Source organism: Nicotiana tomentosiformis, chromosome 12, assembly GCF_000390325.3.
Source record: "Nicotiana tomentosiformis chromosome 12, ASM39032v3, whole genome shotgun sequence".
NCBI lineage: Eukaryota > Viridiplantae > Streptophyta > Magnoliopsida > Solanales > Solanaceae > Nicotiana > Nicotiana tomentosiformis.
In genome coordinates, this window is record NC_090823.1 from 84158223 (window position 1) to 84180282 (window position 22060).

At 39.0% G+C, this 22060-nt stretch overlaps 1 protein-coding gene across 25 annotated transcripts; it reads right to left on the bottom strand.

The window, feature by feature from the left end:
- Positions 1 to 9026: 9026 nt before the first annotated feature.
- LOC104099156 (uncharacterized) lies at positions 9027 to 20932 on the bottom strand. 25 transcript variants are annotated; one of them, XM_070191502.1, is made up of 8 exons: positions 20738 to 20923; positions 20408 to 20444; positions 20238 to 20324; positions 18018 to 18077; positions 13130 to 13189; positions 11938 to 11994; positions 9773 to 11059; positions 9027 to 9620 (listed from the first exon to the last, which is right to left on the bottom strand). In XM_070191502.1, exons 7-8 carry the CDS (start codon positions 9786 to 9788, stop codon positions 9211 to 9213), a joined length of 426 nt encoding a protein of 141 aa, XP_070047603.1. In that variant the 5' UTR covers positions 9789 to 11059; positions 11938 to 11994; positions 13130 to 13189; positions 18018 to 18077; positions 20238 to 20324; positions 20408 to 20444; positions 20738 to 20923; the 3' UTR covers positions 9027 to 9210. The 25 variants fall into 25 exon arrangements, 21 of the variants coding, with proteins under 21 accessions (XP_070047603.1, XP_070047608.1, XP_070047607.1 ...); XM_070191507.1 differs by lacking the exon at positions 18018 to 18077 and having other exon boundaries at positions 9773 to 9821; positions 9906 to 10013; positions 10766 to 11059; positions 20238 to 20444; XM_070191506.1 differs by lacking the exon at positions 18018 to 18077 and having other exon boundaries at positions 9773 to 9821; positions 9906 to 10013; positions 10409 to 11059; positions 20238 to 20444.
- Positions 20933 to 22060: the final 1128 nt, after the last annotated feature.

Consider the following 22060-nt stretch of genomic DNA (forward strand, 5'->3'; position numbering starts at 1 on the left):
TCTGACCAGGCCCTGAATATGTGGAATGATCAAATCTCTTATCGGCAAACTGAGGGGGTGCGCTAGCTGATGGCTGGGTTGGATACCTCGGGAATTGTTGTATCTGACCACCTTAAAACTCTCCAGAAGGACCCGAGGATCTCGCTCTTTTAATCTGGCCCCTATCATGCTTACGATCGGCCCTCTACTTCTGTTTTTGTTCCTCTACACCCTGAGCGTATGCCTGAGTACGAGAAATATCCATGTCTGGCTAAAGTGAGACCAGCATACAATCGTTAAGCAAGTGCGGCTCTAATCCCATCACGAACTGGTGAACTCGATCCTCTATCTTAGATACAATAGTTGGAGCATAACTAGCCAATGAATCAAACTGAAGACTGTACTCCCGAACACACATGTTACCCTACCAAAGGGTCAAGAACCAATCAACTCTGGCCCGTCTAAGCTCTGGTGGTAGATAATGACGAAGAAAAGCCTCTGTAAACTCCTGCCATACTGCTAGAGGGGCATCCTCACTTCTGGACAACTCCCAAGACTCGTACCAATTAACTGCAACATCCTGAAGTCTATAGGAAGCTAGCTCAACTGACTCAGTCGCAGTGGCCTTCATTACCCTCAAAGTCCTATGTATTCTATCGATAAATACTTGAGGGTCTTCATTTGGATCTGCCCCAGTGAATACCGGAGGGTCCAAATTAATGAAATCACGAACCCTCGCACTGACGGACCTATCTGTATGACCAACACCTACTTCCTGACACCGAGCCTGTGCGGCTACTAATCGAGTTAATAACTGGATAGCATCTCTCATCTCTTAACTCGATGCATCTAGCTGAGAAGTTGGATGTACACGGGCGAGCGCTAGAGCTGGTGCCCCTTATAGCTCTTCTTGAGAGGGCGGGGTATGTGAAGTCCGAGATGGAATCTCACTATGAGACTCTCCCCGAGCCCTGGTAACTCATGGCGCTCGACTAGTACTCTCACCAGCCACGGACTTGCTCTTCTGGGTGGCTGTAGTCTTTGGAGGTATCGTTGAAAATATAACATATCATTAGGAACATTAATTCTTATATCGCACGATATAAGATAAGAAGGGAGGATAACATCCTATATGTCCTGTAGCCTCCTGTCTATAAGTGTGGTGCACAACACACCCATAAAAAAGACTTTACTAGACACGGTCTGTAGACAACCCTAGGACAAAACTTCTGATACCACTTTTGTCATGACCTAAACCTATGGGCCGCGACAGGTGCCCGAGTCCTACCTGTCTAATACCCTTAAGCATACGTCTAAGATATAAACTTGAATAACATCTGTCAATAAACTGCTGAATTATGAGAATAACATACGTGAGGGAAACCTGTCCAAAAGATATATATACATAAATACGCAGAATATGGTAGGGCGAGCCAACAAGGATGCTATAGACAACTATACATCCAAAACTAGAGGCCGACAAGGCCACATGCTATAGACAACTATACATCCAAAACTAGAGGCCGACAAGGCCACATACTATCCAACTATACATAACTGTCTACAGACCTCTATTAGAATATACAACTGTACAAGGATGGGACTGGGCTCCGTCATACCCATATATGTATACAAACATATCGTACTAAAATCAAAAGCAACTCAGGATCAAATGGAGCACACCAACTCTCGCTGATCAAGGATCCTAAGAAGGGGGATTGTCAGCTTATCTACCTGCACCTGCGGGCATGAAACGCAGGCCACGGGAAATAGGGCATCAGTACGAATAATGTACTGAGTATGTAAGGCATACAAATCAGTACATAAAAGACATAGATGAAATATGGAATAAAGAATTCTGCATGTAAGTCTAAATAACTTTGTAAATCCTGAAACATTTATAATGTCATGCACGTGCGTATAAATGTCATGTCATACATAGGTATATGTGTACATAACATCATCCAGCCTCTAAGGGCATCCCATTATATCATCTCGGCCACTGTGGGAAAAATCATTAGCATATACCAGTTGATTAGGTGGTAGTGCGTATATAACGTCGTAACCTTTTTCCATATCCCATATACATATATATACATATATATATACGCGTATATATCGCCATCTGGTCATGGGTCAATGTACATGTATAAATGAATGAAATGCATAAAAATATATTAATAAGATCAATATACCTTTCGAATAAACTTTATCAACTACGTATTATTTTGAGACCCATGAACAGAAGATATAATAATATATCACATGGGGAATCAAGAACATAGACACCGCTAGTACTTCTTTTAATATAGTTACTTATGAAAGTTGTCCATTTCCTCGTTTCGCTTGTATCATTTGGATCATGCCAAAAAAAAGAAGGGATAGCCTTAATATACCTGAACCGATTCTCTTGACAATTCTTCTAACACACGTCTTTTGCGAAAAACATGTAACGGCGGATCGAAGTAGAGATCCGTATGATATTCTTGAGAAAGATTGTACCGTGCTCTCTTAGAATTTGAAATTCACGCTTTACCCCATTGGCACGGAATCAACAAGCAACGTTATCCATATTTGGTATGGAAATATTTGCTTTCTGAAGGCATCACGACCAGCCCACTCTCTTTACATAAGAGACTCAATTCTTGATTCTTCATCTTTAGTTATTAAGGAATAAAATATCTTACTAGTGTAGGAAAGCTCTTAGTGGGTGTGGCCCACTTAGTAGATGACTAAGCCACCTAATCCTCAAAATGTGTCATCTATGAATGTAACGAGCCGGCCGGTCGTTTTGAATATTATAACTCCTTTCCCCCATTTACTGCTCAAGTTATTCTTTACAATTATTTTATAACTTACCGGGTTAGTTGGTTCAGGTCCGTAAGGATTTCGAAGTGAAATGCGACACTTTGTCTCATAATTAAAAATTTAAATTGAAAAAATTGACCAGATATTGATTTATGTGTAAACGACCAAGGATTCGAATTTTAATGATTTCAATAGCTCCATATGGTGATTTTCGACTTAGGAGCGTGTCCGAAATTATTTTTGGAATTCCGTAGTGGAATTTGGCTTGAAATGGCGAAAGTTGAATTTTTAGGAAGTTTGACCGGGGAGTTGAATTTTTGATATCGGGGTCGAAATCTGATTCTAAAATTTTTAATAGGTCTGTTATGTCATTTATGACTTGTGTGCAAAATTTGAGGTCAATCAGACTTGATTTGATAGGTTCCGGCGTCGTTTGTGAAAACTTGAAATTTCAAAGTTTATTAGGCTTGAATTGATGTATGATTCGTGGTTCTAGAGTTGTTTGGCGTGATTTAAAGTTTCGATTAAGTTCGTATGATGTTTTAGGACTTGTTAGTATGATTTGACGTCCCGAGGGGCTTGGGTGTATTTTTTTGCATCATTGGTTGAGAGACTAGTAAAGTTAAGAAATTTGGGAGTTTGACCATGGTCATTATCAGGTCAAGACGACCTCTTTTCAGTGTTTTGAGTGCGCGAGCAGGGCCATAGCGTGTTTTATGATTGAAATTCATATAAGGTTTGTGTCCAAGAGGTTTCGGGTGAGTTTCAGATGGTTAACGGATAAACAATTAGACTTAAACAGTTGCTGGAAATTTCTGCTGCTGGAAAAATCGAGGTCATGAAAATCGAGGCCATAAAAATCGAGGTCATGAAAATCGAAGCCAGGAAATCGAGGTCATGAAAATCGTAGCCAGGAAATCGAGGTCATGAAAATCGAGGCCAGGCGCCTGGGCAGAAACTTTAAGTTACAAAATGGGGGTTTCGTCCCATTTTTTCCATTTTTGACAAATTGGAGCTTGGGGGGAGGCGATGTTTGAGAGATTTTCAAGGAAAAACATCGGGGTAAGTGATTCTAACTCGGATTTGGTCAATATACACGAATATAACAATGTTTTCAGCATTTAATTAGTGTTTTGAGATGAAAATCTAGCGAAAATGAGGAAGCATTCTTGGGCTAGAATTTTGAGGTTTTGAATGTGATTTTGTTATCGGGTTTGAGTAAATTTGGTATGGTTAGACTCGTGAGTGAATGGGCTTTCAGGTTTTGTGACTTTTGTTGGATTTCGAGACGTGGGCTCGGGGGCCGGGTTTGAGCCGATTTCAGATTTTTGGCTATAACTTCATATTTTCTTCTGAAATTGATTCCTTTAGCCAATATTGATTGTATTGTACTGATTGTGGTTAGATTTGGGATGTTTGGAGACCGATTTGAGAGTCAAAGGCATTTTGGAGTAGAGTTTTACTCGGATTGAGGTAAGTAACACTTCTAAACTTGGTTCTAAGGGTATGAATCCCCGAATTGGTGTTATATAAGAAGTGACGCACACGATAGTTGACAAGCGTATGGACGTGCACCATTGAAATTGTGACTTGAATAAATTTTGTGGAGTCAAAAAATTAAAGAATCATGTTATTATCTGAACATTTCCCCACGTGTTAGAGAAATTGAGATGAGGCTCTAATTAAAGATCATGTTTAGGCTAAATGGATCGGGGTAGCCCGCCTGCAGTAGGCTAGAATGGCTTTATACATTATTATTGTTCTGGATCAGGGCTACCCGCATGCAGAATGCCTTATTGGCTTTACTATTTTATGGATCGGGGATGCCCGCCTGCAGCAGGCCTTATAGGCTTTATTATTATACGGATCGGGATTGCCCGCCTGCAGTAGGGCATAAAGGCTTTATATCACGCTTGGGATGAAGGAACCCCTCCGGAGTCTGTACACACCCCTAGTGAGCGTAGATGATTATACATATTAGGGATGGATTTCCCAGGGCATGGACTTACCTTACTTATTTATATTGTAATGAATTTACCTGGACATGGATCTTATCCGTATCATTTATATTTGGGGATAAATTACTCCAGGGCTGGATTGGCCTTATACGGTACTGAGTGACGGACTGTCATTCGTTGTGTATTATTTAAGGGTTGGAACACCCCTGGGCTGGATTGGTCATGAATTGTACCGAGTGATCGAATAATTTGTGACCAGTATTTACGTGAGGTCTTTCTACATAGATATCATATTTCTCATATCATGCAGTATTGATCTATTTCACTTGTACTGAGTTTTACTATTGAACTTGAAAGCATGCCTACATTTTTGTACCATTATTTATACTAGACTGTACCTGCGGAGCTCGTCACTACTTTCAGCCCGAAGGTTAGTCTTGTTACTTATTGAGTTGGTTGTACTCATACTACACTCTGCACCTTGTGTGTAGATCCAGATGCTTCTGGACCCGTTAGACCTCAGTGTGATACCAGTTGGAGTCTATCAAGGTAGCTGCCTGGCATCCGCTGACCTTTTCTCTTTTTTCTTCAGTTATTGTATTGTTCTATTCTTTCGGACAGTGGTATTTTTAATCAGTCAGACATTGTATTCATATTAGATGCTCATGTACTCCATGATACCGGGTTTTGGGAGTGTTATATTTGTATTTGTGAGATTTCTTCCGTTTAATTTAATTATTTTGTTTTCAAATTTAATAGATATGCTGGTTTATTAAGATTGTGGACTTGCTTAGTATTGATATAGGCGCCATCACGACTAGTGAGATTTTTGGTCGTGACAAGTTGGTATCAGAGCCTAGGTTTCATAGGTCTCATGAGTCATGAGCAGGTTGAGTTGAGTCTTGTGGATCGGTACGGAGACGTTTGTACTTATCTTCGAGAGGCTGCTGAACCCTTAGGAAAAATTTCATTTTTTCTTGTATTCTATCGGGCGAACTTTTTGATTCCGGAAAACTAAAATTTTGTTATTCTATTCTCTCACAAATGGTAAGAACACGTACTACCGGATTGGACGGTCAGGCACCAGTGCCACCAGCTAGGGCCGCGAGAGGTCAGGGCCGTGGTAGAGGCCGAGGTAGAGGTCGAGGTGTCACTCGTACAACAGTTGGAGCAGTGCCTGTAGCACCACCAGTTGCTCCAGCTCAGGACAAGATTCCAGATATAGCTGAGCCGACAGGACCAACTTAGGCACCAGTTGTGCCCATTGAGATTCCTGGCCTTCAGGAGACTTTGGCCCAAATATTTACAGTTTGCACTGGCCTTGCTCAGGTGGTTTCGGCTCAGGCTGCACCAGTCACTTCTCATGCCGGGGGAGGTACTCATACCCCTATTGCCCGTACTCCAGATCAAGTAGTATAGGGAGTTCAGATACCAGGGGCACTACCAGCCCAATCGGCTGTAGCTTCTCAGGCCCCGGTAGTTCCTGTTATGGCAGATGATGAACAAAGGAGACTTGAGAGATTTGGGAGGCTTCGACCTCCATCATTTAGCGGTGCTGAGTTAGAGGATGCTCCGGGTTTTCTGGATAAGTACCAGCGTATGCTTCACACAATAGGTATTCTGGAGACCAGTGGGGTCTCGTTCACTACTTTTTAGTTTTCTGGAGCTTCCTTCAGATGGTGGTAGGATTATGAGAGGCGCATACCGGTTGGTGCAGTACCACTTACATGACAGGAGTTCTCCGTTCTATTTTTGGAGAAGTTTTTTTCGCAGTCTCGTAGAGAGGAGCTACACAGAGAGTTTGAGCAGTTACATCACGATGGCATGTTTGTGATGCAGTACGAGATGAGATTTTTTGAGTTGGCTAGTCACGCAGATTGGTTGGTTCCCACTGATAGGGAGAGGATTAAAAGGTTCATTGATGGCCTCACGTATCAGTTGCGATTGCTTTTAACTAGGGAGAGGGTATCTGGTGCCACTTTTGATGAGGTGGTTGACATTGCTCGGCAGATAGAGGTGGTTCGTAGCCAGGAGCATGGTGAAAGGGAGGCTAAGAGGCCTCGAGGTTCGGGAGGTTTTGGTGGGGTACCTTCTGGAGGGCAGTTCTACCACAACAGGGGCCGTTCAGTTCACTATGGTGCATCATCCAGCCATGGTTCATACAGTTCTTATAAGAGTCAGTCATCTCTCAGTGCACTTCCAGCCCCGAGTACGCCCCGTGCACCATCAGTTCAGGGATCATATGTACCTGGTCCTTCTGGTAGTTATTCTGGTTCCCGAGGTCCGCCTCAGAACTCGCCACCATTCTTCGAGATGGAGTGCTATGAGTGTGGAGAGCTGGGTCATGTAAGGAAATATTGTCCCCACCATACGCGAGCTCCAGTTCAGCAGCGGAGTCAGGCTACTACTTCTGCACTAGTTGCTCTACCACCCGCCCAGCCAGCATGGGGTGGGGCTCAGTCAGCTAGGGGTCGCCTAAGAGGGGAAGGCCGATCCGGTGACGGTCAAGGCGATTATATGCTTTTCCTGCCAGACCTGATGTTGTTGCTTCAGATGCAGTGATAACATGTATTGTCTTAGTGTGCCACAGGGAGACATCTATATTATTAGACCCTGGTTCCACATATTCGTATGTTTCATCATATATTATTCATTATCTGGATATGCCCCGTGAGTCCTTAGTTTCACCTGTTCATGTATCTATGCCGATATGCGATACTGTAATTCTGGACCATGTGTATCGGTGGTATGTGAAAATTATTGGGGGACTAGAGACCAGAGTTGATCTTTCATTGCTTAGTATGGTCAATTTAGATGTTAGCTTGGGTATGGTGAGTTATAAGATGTTTTGTTTTATGGCTTTGAGCCAAGTGGGGGAGTCTACTATCTATGATTTGATTGCACGATTTTGTACGATATTGGGTTTTGGGCCTAGGAATACTTGTTGATTAGTTATGACTTGCAGAGGTTGATATCGGGGATAACTTGAGTAAGAAAATTTCTTGAATGCGGGTTATATTGCAATTTATGAAAAATCATGAAATGATCAAATTGTTATTTTGAAGGATGTAGTGCGCACGAAGTATGAATTTGATTGGTGGTGTTAAGGCAGGGTTCCTTCTTTGGGGGCCGTTGTGATAATGGGACTTGTGTCTTTTGGCCTTTTTGGGTAGTTAATATCTCTGCGTTAACTTGCCGATTTGAGTAGTTATAGCACACATTGCACCTACCTACTCCATGGCGTGTTATCTGTACCAATCCAGGAGCATGAGAATCATAATTCATTTATCATATACATGTGTACTTATTTGATCGCTCCGGTATGATATGCTTGGACTGGAGGCCTGTGACCATGCCAGGCGGATTATATTATTGGTACGTGAGTTGTCCATGCGGATCCATATACTGATATTATTGGCACGTGAGTTGTACGTGCAGGTCCGAATATTTATACTATAGCATGTGAGTTGTCCGTGCGGGTGATGATTATGTTAGCTCTAGAAGAGCTGGTTACTCTTATTAAATTCGGGTGTATTAGTTCTACTATATATAATGAGCTTATAGCATTGCAGTTGTGGTGGTGCTTGTTGAACTTGCAATACGGTTCTCTACTTTGAGACATCTTCCATTTTGAGTACAAGGTTGTGCAGTTGTGGCTTGAGTTGTATTGGTGTGCCATGTCAGTGGGATAGTTGTGTTTAATAATATATGGTCATTGGACCCAGAATGGGTACTATAAGATTTTATTACCACTACAAAAAAAACCGTCTTTAGCGACGGACGAATTCCGTAACTAAATAGTATATTTCCGTCGCTAAACTTGTTTAGCGACAGATTTGTGTCCGTCGCTAATTTGCTCGTAGCTAACCCTTTACTAATGAAAAACTTGAATCCGTTGGTAAGTTAGTGACGAATTAGCTACGGTTTGTATCTGTTGCTACTCTTAGCGACAACACATATCCATCGTAAAATTCATCAATTTTGTCGCCAAATTGACAAGTCATTTCGTCGTCGGATTTAATTGGCGACGAATATTTTCTGCAGCTAATCCGTCGCTAATATTATTGAGACATATTTGCCTTTCTTTTGGTGATGAAATTCTTTTGTCGCAAATATGTCGCATCCTGTTATTCTATATTAGTTATAGCTACGAAGAAAATTCGTCACAAATTATATTTTTCTTATTTTATTTAATAAAATACATATTGTTCAAGCATATATAAGATACTCTTAATAATAACTGAAATTCATAGAAATTAATATTCTACAAGATCCAAAATAGATACCAAAATGCAAATGTATAGTTAAGATTAAAACATTTACAATACTAAAATAAAGTTCAAATAAAAATAGTTAATTATTGAGAGACTGGAGAGTGAAGGTCATCATTAGAAAGCTATGCATGAACCTTGTTAATACCAAAATATCTACAATACCAAAATAAAATTCAAATAAAAATAGTTAACTACTGAGATACTGGAGAGTGGAGGTCATCATCAGAAAGCGATGCATGAACCTCGTTAATATTAGTAGGAGGAGGAGGAACTGGAGGTGCCCTAGCTGATGGGTGATCGGTATGATTATCTTGCACATGTGATGGTGAAGCTATCAATCCTCTTACTTGCTGAGCCAACACAGGAAGCATGTGATCAGTCAGTACAGGAACCATATGATCAGTCAATGCAGGAATCAATCGCATCACTAACTCATCCAAATTCGCCATCGGAGCTGACTGAGCATTCGGAGGTGCTGATGATGAAGAAGCATCAGATGATCTAGAAGAGGCACGAAGATTCGGCCCATAGAAATATTTTGCTTGAGATCCAAGACCATATATTCTTCTCTTCTTTTTCCCTCCCGCGACTTGATAAAATGCTAAAGATTGATCAATATCAGATTGAATTTGTATTTTTTGCTGTAATATTTACTGATATTTTTTCGGTAAATTCCATAATAATTAGTGAAATTCATTAATGATGAAGATGAACATTAGGGGAAAAGAAATGATAAAAGCATAAATAAGTTACCTGTTAAGTTCTTCATTCAAACAAAAGTTAGCAAATATCATCTTTAGGACTGAAATAGGTGTTAAACAAGTAGTTCAAGTAGGACGTTAATGTCACATACAAAGTCAGTAAAATTATAGGATTTTGGACTTACATGTACAAGTCAGGATCGCTTACTAACAAAAGATTTTTCATCATGACCATATGTATGGACGTGCAAGTGTAGCTCACTTGGTGTTGGATCTCGACCCTTTTCAATAGCCTATACAAAAACAAAGAACTTAATTTCCTTTGATAAGGTGAAACAGTTTACTAATGGAGGTACCAAGAAGGTATACAACAGTACTCATTTATTGAATTTCAGGTAGGTTCTTGGTTTACCATTTGATAAGTGTAGCTGCAAAATCCAGTTTAGTTTTGTGCTTCCTATTTTATATTTGGACTTTTTGATTGAACTCAGCTTATGTTATGTGTAGGAATCAACTATTGGTGCAGCATTTTTCTCGCAAACAGTAGCAGTAAATGATGCTACTACAAAATTTGAAATATGGGACACAACAGGCCAAGAGAGATACCACAGTCTTGCTCCAATGTATTACAGAGGAGCTGCAACTGCTATAATTATTTATGATATCACAAATCAAGTAACTTTCTCACCTGATTCCAACTATTCACTATAATTACTTGATATTGCTCTGAAAATATTTGCTAGCATGTGAACTTGTTAACTTAGTTTCTCAATTCTTTATTTTAGGCATCGTTTGATAGAGCAAAAATGTGGGTTCAGGAGCTTCAGGTGAAAAAGCGGGTTCACCTGAAAAACTAAAGATGCTTCGTGTTATTTGCATACATCACAAATATAACAAAGCCAGTCTATGATAGAGCAACAAAACTTAGCAAATATTACTACTTACTAATAATAAGTTACTGCTCCTCCGTTCCACTCAACCTATTAAGAAGCTGAAATATGTCTACTGAATTCTAGTGATTACCCCTTACGAAGAATATACTTACAAGTATCTTGCGATGTTCCCCAATGGTGACAGAGCCGCCCGTGTGAGTCCCAATGGAGATGGTAGTCCCGCCGCCACAACGATATTTTGCATTTATTTCTGATTTTTTGACACACTTAGGATCCTTCCATAGTTCCATTCAATTGCCTCACACATCTTTTGGAGCAAAATCTGGTTGAACTATATCCTTATCTTTTTTTATTTTGCATATAAAATCATAGTACCTTCTCGCTGCCTTACTTCACCGTAGGTGTTTCACTTCTCTATCAATCAAAGAATCCCAATAGAATGCCTTCTGAAATAATTTTGTAAAGTAGTAACATTAGTATACAATCAGATTACCACCAGAAGACAACTCATTAGTAAGGCATCTTTCCCCTTGATATATCCAAATAAAATAATTCTCAACAAATCCAAACTGCAAAAGGTGTAATCTAACGGTTTCAACATCCATGTATTTAATGTTGTGATATTTTTTACAAGGACATCTAACATTGTCACCACTCATGCTATTTCTTTGAGAACATGCAAACTGGAGAAATTTATCCTCGTCGAATATGAAACAAGAATTAATACCCCCTCGTCCATCCAACCTCTCATACATCCAACCACGCTTTAGATTCTCCATTTTCTTATTTAATGTTGAAATTAAAAAGACAAGCAGATATAATTTTTTTTTGTAAGTAATAACACAAGAATAAAGTAAAGAGAAGATACACTTAATCTTACCAAACACCCAGAACTGCCTTTTTATGCACGAAGGAAAGAAACCAAATACATGACAGCAAAAAAACCCAAATAGTTACTTTTATTTTATAAGCCATAAATTATTAAAGAAAAAAAATATCACAGATACATCATGAAGCTAATGTAAGATTAAATAGATCACAAACAATCAGAATATCACAAATACATCCCTAGAAGTCACTATATATAAACAATCTCAAATACATCATAACATCACAAATACATCAAAAAGCTAATGTAATCTATGTGAATATTTTTAGATAAGAAAAAGCGAAAATTCTAAATAACATTGACATTTCATTTTAAGAAAGCGCTAATAAGAACAAGAAAAGAAGGGAGAGAGAGAAAGAGAGAGAGCGACAATAAAATATATGTCAACAAAATAAATTAAGATATATTTATAATTTAATAGAAATATACTAATACCTTAACTAATCCATGAGGAATCTTTGAGATTGTTTCGTTCCTTTTCCTGAAATGAAGCTGAACAAATATAAATTTAGTCAGATGCATGCAAAACAAATACCACATAGATTATTTTGCAATATGTAGAACCACAAAGGTACTAATAAATTTATTACAGAGATTATATTCATGTTTCTAGCTAGTTTCAGAAGACAAAATCAGGTATTGATGCAAAAAGCTACACAACTCATATGTCAAGAAAATAGGAAAAGAATGACAATCACGATCATGAAAAGGCTACGTATAAAGGAAACTCTGCTGAGAAATAACAAGGTGATTTAAGGACTTTATTGGATGAAAAGAAGAAGGCTGATATGGTGTCGTCTACTATTAACGGTGGTGATCATATGACTGAGAAGATGAAAGTAGGAGGAACGGGCTGGCAATCATCAAAACTCAATGCCACAATTGTTTGAGTTGCTGAAGTTCGAGTGGAGCATGGGGTTTCTTAGAGTACACCAGATGATTGGGTTGCTGTTACATGTGTTAAGGAAGCTGTTAAAAATATGCCTAATGTAATTGTAGTTCAAATTAAAATTGGACAAATTATTGAAAAGAAAACAGCTGGTGAAAATATTGTGTAGAGGAGTACGGATCAACGAAAAACTTATGATAAATCTAAAGCTCCTAGGGATATTCCTGCAGCTACAAATTTGGGGAGCAGGTGAATGCTACTAATGTTGTTTGCCTGCTTGGGATGTCGATCAATCAATTACACTTAAAAAAATGGATGTTGAAGCTGAGCAATCAGGCAACCATAGGGATATAGAAGCAAATGTGCATGCCAGAAATCTGTTGCAACAGGAAAAGAAAAAAGCTGGACATGAAAGTGTTCAAGTGGCTGAACATTCTAAATATCACGACCCAAAATCCCAGCACAGGCGTCGTGATGGCACCTAGTCTCTAAGACTAGGTAAGTCGATTTCAACTACCTTTTGAAGCCATTTTTTTTTTAATTAAATAAATAATCAAAACTGACAGCGAAACAAATATGAATATACAACCTCCCAAGACTGGTAGTACTAAGTCACGAACTCTAACAGAATACATAGAATGATCACGAAGACCGAATATACAATACTGTTTGATTACAAGTTAACAGTACAATGAAATGAAAAGACTCCAAGGGACTGCAACGACCAAGAAGCTCTACCTTAAATCCTTACGATTCCGCTTTAACTCTTCTCAAGTCCGTTATCTTCAATACATGGCTCTGCACAAAATGTGAAGAAGTGTAGAGTAAGCACACCACAGCAGTGCCCAGTAAGTATCAAGACTAACCTCAATGGAGTAGAGATGAGGTACAGTCAAGACACTCACTAGTCTAATAACCTGTGCAATATGATATACAAAATAATAGGAAACAAATAATAATAAAGGCATGATAAAACAACCAATGATATGCACAACAGACAACAAGAATACCATTAATATAACTCAACAATTAATAAACACAACTATACCCAATTAAATCAAGACCTTCAAATAAATGTCTTTCACATAGTTCTTCCAGGTAACTCTCTTTCAAATATAATTTTCTCAAATAATTATTTTTCAAATATAATTCTTTCAATAAATCTTTTCAAATACAATTTCCTCAAATAAATATTTTTAATATAATTCTTTCAATTAAAAGGTCACCATGTGACACCTCATTTCATAATCATCAAAATACGGGTCTCAGCCTATTTTTGATTTTTCGTAAACACGGATCTCAACCCATTTTCATATTTTCACGACACCTCGTGCCCATAATTAAATCATCACATTTCTCCGACACCTTGTTCCCTCATTTCATATCACAACTGCACGGACAATTCACGTGCCAAATATCATTATCATTTTATCATAGCACCTCGTGCCCACATTTTATATCACAACTGCACGGACAATTCACGTGGCAATATCCCCATTTCATATCACAATTCACGGCACCTCATGCCCACATTTCATTTTATAAACCGCCTGACAATAGCCACAGGCTCCCAATTTCAACATAAATCAGATTATTATCAATTTACTAACAACAAGACAAGTTGCAGAAGGTTTACAAATAACACAAGAAAATCACAACATCGCATAAAAATTGTCAACACTACAACCCCACATCATCACATATCGTCCCTGAAAATAGCCACCCTTATCGCTCCTATTTCCACCCTTATCGCTCTGCCCAAACAATATCAATAGCCACCCTTATCGCTCATATTGCCACCCTTATCGCTCCTTTCTTCTTCGCATTCGCGTTGCCTGGGCCGCGTTCGCGAAGGCTTGCCCTGCTCCTTCTTCGCGTTTGCGTCCACAGCTTCGCATTCTCAAAGGCCAAACCATCAGTCCCTTAAATTCCTCTTCGCGAACACGGGACTCCCTTCGCGTTCGCGAAGAAGGAAACCAGACTTCAACAACAACAGTCCAAACAACTCCAATTTCGTCTGAAACACACCCGAGCCCCTCGGGACCTCAACCAAACATAACATCAAGTCCCAAAACATCATACAGAGTTAGTCGAATTCTCAAATCACCTCAAACAATATCAAAACGACAAATCGTACCCCAAAGCAAAATCTATGAACTTTGAACTTTCAATTTCTATAACTTGTGCCAAAACAAATCAAATCAATCCGGAATGACTTCAACTTGTGCACACAAGTCATAATTAACATTATGGACCTACTCCAACTTCCGGAATCAGATTCCGACACCGATATCAAAAGTCCACTTCAGGTACAATTTTCCAAAAATTTGACTTTCGCTATTTCAAGTCTAAATTGGCTACAGACCTCAGATTCATAGTCTGGATACGCTTCTAAGTCCAAAATCACTCAATGGAGCTAACGGAACCGACGGAACTCCATTCCAGAGTCGTCTTCATGCAGTTCGACTACGGTCAAAATCCTAAGACTTAAGCTTCCGTCTTAGGAACTAAGTATCCCAAATCTCTCTGAATCATCCATAAATGAAACTCGACCACACACATGGGTCATAATACATATTACGAGGCTTCTCGAGACCTTAAGTCACTGAACGAGACGTTAATTCTTAAAACGATAAATCGGGTCGTTACATTCTCCACCTCTTAAACAAACGTTCGTCCTCGAACGTTCTAAGAATTATTCTGAGGTTACCGAATTGATAATTTTACTTTTAGACATAAACTCATGGTTGATTCTACGTTACCGCATTTGAGATAAGCTCGACAACATCATCTCACTTGAGATTATTTCTTTTATCCATATTTGTAAACTTTAAGATCAACTTCTTACACTCCAAACATTTTCAGAAAATTTGATTTTTCATCAACGCACGGTATTAGTCTCAACTGGTTATAGCAACTCGTGCCTATACACATCAACTTTCTTGATAGTGTTGAAGTACTTCAAAAAATTTCTGGGGTGCTTCATTCTCCCCTGCTTAGGATCATTCGCCCTTAAACAAATAACATAATTTGTCTCTTCTTTTGCAATTCTCAATCCTTCAAATTTTACTAACTCCCAAATTTTTCAGAAATTTCGGCAGAATCTCCCCGGTAATTAGGCCTATTCACCTGCCAGAGTAATACCCAAACAACTCCTAACAACATATCCACAACCCAACAAAATACCACAGGGTATATATCAATAACATTAATCTCATATTAACCATCACCTCATTTCGAATTTTCACAACACTGTCAATAGAACGTGAGGCATGAAGACCTCATGATTACTTACTCTGATTAATGAGTCACATTTAATGCCACCTAGGCACTCACCTCATAGGCTAAAACTCAATTTTTACAGCACAAAAATGGATGAATATGAACAGAAAATATACAAGCATTATCAATTAAGCCTAACAGGCATGACTCCTTATTAATATTATTGCACAAATTAAATTTCACAAGGGAGAATTTTAAACTCATAAACATTTCACCACAAGGACCTCGTCCTTATATAACTTCCATCGCGGCTTGCAGCCCGGTTTAAATATTTCACATCATATATAAATTTCGAGGATCTCGTCCTCAACTCCGAATCACAAGTATTTTGCACATTGTGCCAACTAAAATTTTCAATTTTCTTTCTTTCTTCTTTTCAATATATTTCATAAATAATTTTCACAACATATAATGAACCCTCCTACCGGTAGGGCATATAATTCATTAAAAAAAATTGGAATAAATTATTCCGAAACATATTAAACCCACTACCCGACTATCCTCCACCTCTTAGGCGCCCACTACCCGCCTGCCCTCCATCTCTAGCTGACCGTGCACGTGGAGTATCAACTGGAATAAAGCTTGTAGCTGGAGTATTCTGATGAAATCCACCCCTCCCTAGTCTGGGACAATCTCTCATGATATGCCTAGTATCACCACACTCATAACAACCCCTCTGAGGTCGCGGCTTCTCGTACTAAACCTGTGCCAAATAACTGGAATAACCACTGTAAGAATCTCGTGTCGGTGGTGCACTATAAACTGGAGCACCCCGAGTAATCTGATGTGCGGACTGAGCTGACCGGTTGCTCAAGTCTCCGCTATAATGGGTTCTTGCTGAAGAGTAAAATCCACTGAACCCTCTAGATCTTCGAGAAGTTTTGGCCTCCTTAGACTCCCTTTCCTCGCCTAAAACACCCTTAATCTTCCTTGCAATTTCCATTACTTGTTGAAATGGAGCATCAATTTGCAACTCTCTAGCCATACATATTTTAATATCATAATCGAACCCCTCAATGAATCTGCATAGCCGTTCTCTGATTGTCGGAACTAAGATAGGTGCATGACGGGCTAACTCACTGAACCTTATAGCATATTCTGACACTGTCATAGTACCCTGACGCAACCGTTCAAACTTTGTGCGCCACGCATCTCTGAGAATCTGGGGAACAAACTCTTTCAAGAATATTTCCGAAAATTGAGGCCAAGTTGGTGGTGTGGCATCGGCTGGTCTACCTTCTTCATAGATTTGCCACCACCAAAACGCTGCGTCTGATAGTTGAAATGTAGTAAAGGCAACTCCGCTCACCTCCACAATACCCATGGTGCGGCGAATACGGTGACAATTTTCTAGAAATTCTTGGGCATCCTCTATAGCTGTGCCACTGAAAGTAGGTGGACTATACCTCTTAAACCTTTCAAGTCTTTTTTGTTCTTTTTCAGATTCCTCGGGCCTGACCTCAAGTCAAATTGGAATAACAGGTTGTACTGGTACTATACCCGGAACCTGACCAACGAGAACCTGTTGCTCTGGAGTTGTGGTAGGAGTCTGAGCAACTCCCCCAATTTGCAGAATGTTTGGTGTAACAGAGATCAATCCCGCCTGAGTTAATGTACCAAACATACTCAGGAACTGTACTAAAGTCTGCTGAAGTCCGGGGATAACAAGTTCTTCTGCTACCTGTAACCCAACTGGAGCTACTAGTGGCTCTTCAACTGTTGTTCTGACAGGTGCTCTACGTGCCCTTCCTCGATCTCTACCTCGGCCTCTACCTTGGCCCCGACCTCTTGCAGCCCTAGCAATATGTGCAGATGCCTGCTCAGCTAACACAGTAGCACGTGTCCTCACCATATGTGAGATAATGGAGATACAAAGGTTCAAATTCAACAAATTTCGCACGAAAGGAATAAAAGAAATGGAAATTTCCTAACAGTTCTGTAGCCTCTCGAAGATAAGTACAGACGTCTCTGTACCGATCCGCAAGACCCTTCTACACTCGTTCATGACTCGTAGAACCAATGAACCTAGAGCTATGATACCAACTTGTCACGACCCAAAATCCCACCACAGGCGTCGTCATGGCACCTAGACTCTAAGACTAGGTAAGCCGATTTCAACTACCTTTTAAGCCATTTTGTTTTTTGAATTAAATAAATAATCAAAACTGACAACGGAACAAATATGAATATACAACCTTCCAAGACTGGTAGTATTGAGTCACGAACTCTAACTGAATACATAGAATGATTACGATGACCGAATATACAATACTGTTTGATTACAAGTTAACAGTACAATGAAATGAAAAGACTCCAAGGGACTGCGACGACCAAGCAGCTCTACCTTGAATCCTTACGATCCCGCTTTAACTCTGCTCAAGTCTGTTATCTTCAATACCTGGCTCTGCACAAAATGTGCAGAAGTATAGAGTGAGCACACCACAGCGGTGCCCGGTAAGTATCAAAACTAACCTCAATGGAGTAGAGACGAGGTACAGTCAAGACGTTCACTAGTCTAATAACCCGTGCAATATGATATACAAAATAATAGGAAACGAATAATAATAATAATAAAGGCAGGATAAAACAACCAGCGATATGCACAACAGACAACAAGAATACCATTAATATCACTCAACAATTAATAAACACAATTACACCCAATTAAATCAAGCCCTTCAAATAAATGTCTTTCACATAGTTCTTCCAAGTAACTCTCTTTCAAATATAATTTTCTCAAATAATTATTTTTCAAACATAATTCTTTCAATAAATCTTTTCAAATACAATTTCTTCAAATAAATATCTTTAATAGAATTCTTTCAATTAAAAGGTCACCATGTGACACCTCATTTCATAATCATCAAAATACGAGTCTCAGCCCATTTTTTATTTTTCGTAAACATGGGTCTCATCCCATTTTCATATTTCCACGGCACCTCATGCCTATAATTAAATCATCATATTTCCCCGGCACCACGTGCCCTCATTTCATATCACAACTGCACGGACAATTCATGTGCCAAATATCATTATCATTTCATCACAGCACCTCGTGCCCACATTTTATATCACAACTGCACGGACAATTCACGTGCCAATATCCCCATTTCATATCATAATTCACGGCACCTCGTACCCACATTTCATTTTATAAACCGCCTGGCAATAGCCACAGGCTCCCAATTTCAACATAAATAAAATTATTATCAATTTACTAACAACATGACAAGTTGCACAAGGTATAGAAATAACACAAGAAAATCACAACATCACATGAAAATTGTCAACACCACAACCCCACATCATCACATATCATCCCTGACAATAGCCACCCTTATCGCTCCGCCCAGAAAATACCAATAGCCACCCTTTTCGCTCATATTGCCACACTTATCGCTCCTTTCTTCTTTGCGTTCGCGTTGCGTGGGCAATGTTCACGATGGCTTGCCCTGCTCCTTCTTCGCGTTCGCGTCCACAGCTTCCCATTTGCGAAGGCCAAACCATCAGTCCCTCAAATACCTATTAGGAAACGCGGGACTCCCTTCGCGTTCGCGAAGAAGGAAACCAGACTTCAGTAACAACAGTCCAAACAACTCCAATTTGGTCCTAAACCACCCTGAAACACACCCGAGCCTCTTGGGACCTCAACCAAACATACCATCAAGTCCCAAAACATCATACGAAGTTAGTTGAATTCTCAAATCACCTCAAACAATATCAAAACGATGAATCGCATCCCAAATCAAAATTTATGAACTTTGAACTTTCAATTTCTATAACTTGTGCCGAAACACATCAAATCAATCCGGAATGACTTCAAATATTTCACACAAGTCATAATTGACATTATGGACCTACTCCAACTTCTGGAATTAGATTCCGACCCCGATATCAAAAGTCCACTTCCGGTCCAATTCTCCAAAAATTCGACTTTCGCCATTTCAAGCCTAAATTAGATACAGACCTCAGATTCACAGTCCGGACACGCTCCTAAGTCCAAAATCACTCAACAGAGCTAACGAAACTCTATTCCGGAGTCGTCTTCACACAGTTCCAAATACGGTCAAAATCCTAAGACATAAGCTTCCGTCTTAGGGACTAAGTATCCCAAATCTCTCTGAATTATCCGTAAATCAAACTCGACCACACACGCGGGTCATAATACATATTGCGAGGATTCTCGAGACCTTAAGTCACTGAGCGGGGCATTAATTCTTAAAACGACAAGTCGGGTCGTTACAGGAAGATTGGTACATCTACAACTAGCTTGAATGCCTATAAATTAAGCAACAATAAGGAGAAAAATATGGAGGAAGGATGGACTCGAGTAGCTTGCAAAAAGACTACTGCAAGTAAAAAAACAATTGGTCTAAATAAGGTGTTATCAATCCTACGTTAAGAAAAGATTTTGTTCTATGTTGTTCTCATATGATTTTTTTATTGTTTTCAAGTAAATGCAATTCTTAGTAACAAAACTAGGAATAAAACATAAGAAAGAAATTATCTGTGACTACTGGGTGTTATCAATCCTACGTTAAGAAAAGGATAAGAAACTCCTTACATGATATACAGGAGGTATAAAAGAGTAGCAAAACTCTAAGACTACTAGTGCTCGAGTGAAGAACTGGTTACTGGGTAGATGCTAGAACTGGTTGATGTCAAAGCAATCTCAAAAGAAGGACAAAACAGTGTGAAAGTTCAGCAACAATGTAGAGTTTTGCAGCACTTCACCTTGAAGAAATTGGAAACCACGCACATCTCAAAACACCTAAATTCGATTTTAATAACCAAATATCACCAAAATTAGTATTAATCAAGAGTTCAACACAAAAGAAATCCTCAAATCATATTTTGCCAACAATAAATAGTAATAAAAATATACATTTATGCACAAATGAGATATACCCAAAATATGTCAACCTCTACTTCATATTTAACTTCACATACTACAAAGAAAAAGGGGGAAGAGACGAAAGCTTGATTTATTTTACATCTACCAAAGCCCTAAAAATTTTAATGTAGAAAAATTGCTAATAAACAGAGAAAGAAGCAGAGACATACCATTATTTTAGAAAAGAGTTGATGTAGTAACGCATCTGGGAAAATTAATGAAAGATTAGAGGAGAAGAATAAGAAGAAGCAAAGGGGCTGGTTTCTTAGTGTATTCTTCTGTGAGAAAGAAAGACCTTATTTTTTTAGAAAGGGGCTGGTTTTTCGCTAAAGCAGAACACTTATTTTGTCGTAACCTTTTTTCCCTAAATACCAAGCGACAAAAACTTTCTGTAGCAACAAGGGTAAAGATACTCTCATTAATTAAAAATATTAGCAACATACACACTTCGTCACTACATCCGTCACTAATATGCAATAAATATTTTCACCAAATTTTCCTCACTTATTTTGTTGTTAAAATGAGGGCGCCAATTTTTAGCGACGGAGTTTTCATTTTGTCGCTAATTTGTCGCTATATTAGATACTAATTATTCGGTTTACCTTTTTGCGATAAAGCTCTATTTCCGTAATTAATTCGTCGCTAAGTAGCGACGGGAACATATTTGTCGCAAAATTTCGTCGCTAAATCGAGTTTTTTTTGTACTGTACGGTATATTGGAAGGATAATATTGAAAGTCATCATAGAAGGATATTATGATTCTAGTTTGGGCAAGTAAGCTCCATGACTTATTGATTTAATAAGGGGTAATGAGATTCCACGTGTTTCTTTCATTATCAGCAATGTACGAAGGTTTTGGAATGAGGTTTGGCTTGATATAAAGTTAATACTATTACTGGGTTAGTTTGGAGTAGTTACTGTGATCGAAAATGGTGTTTCAAGCATGCGAGTTGTGTAGTATGTTAAGTTATTATATCTGGGGCTATGATTATGGCTTGATACAGCTTGTTCAGACTCATACAACATCTTGATGTAGATTCAGGTCTTGAAAAGAAATTCCGAATGTTGGAAATTGAATTCCAAGGTTTATGGGCTAAGGTTGAAGTTATGATTTTTAATTATGTTGTGTTGTTAGTCCTATACAATTTACACAGCATAAGGTGGCATGGGATCACCCCCGGGTATGTGAGTGGTAGATAGAATAGTAATGTGATGGCTTGGAAACAACTCTTGGCACGTTCGAGGACGAATGTATATTTAAGTGGGGGAGAATGTAAAGACCTGGCCGGTCGTGTTGAGTATTATAACGACGTTCCCTCATTTACTTCTCAAGTTATTCTTTACAGTTGTTTTATAACTTACTGGGTTAGTTGGTTCGGGTCCGTAAGGATTTCGGAGTGAAATGAGACACTTAGTCTCATAAATGAAAACATAAGTTGGAAAAGTTGACTAGATATTGACTTATGCGTAAACGACCTCGGATTCAAATTCTG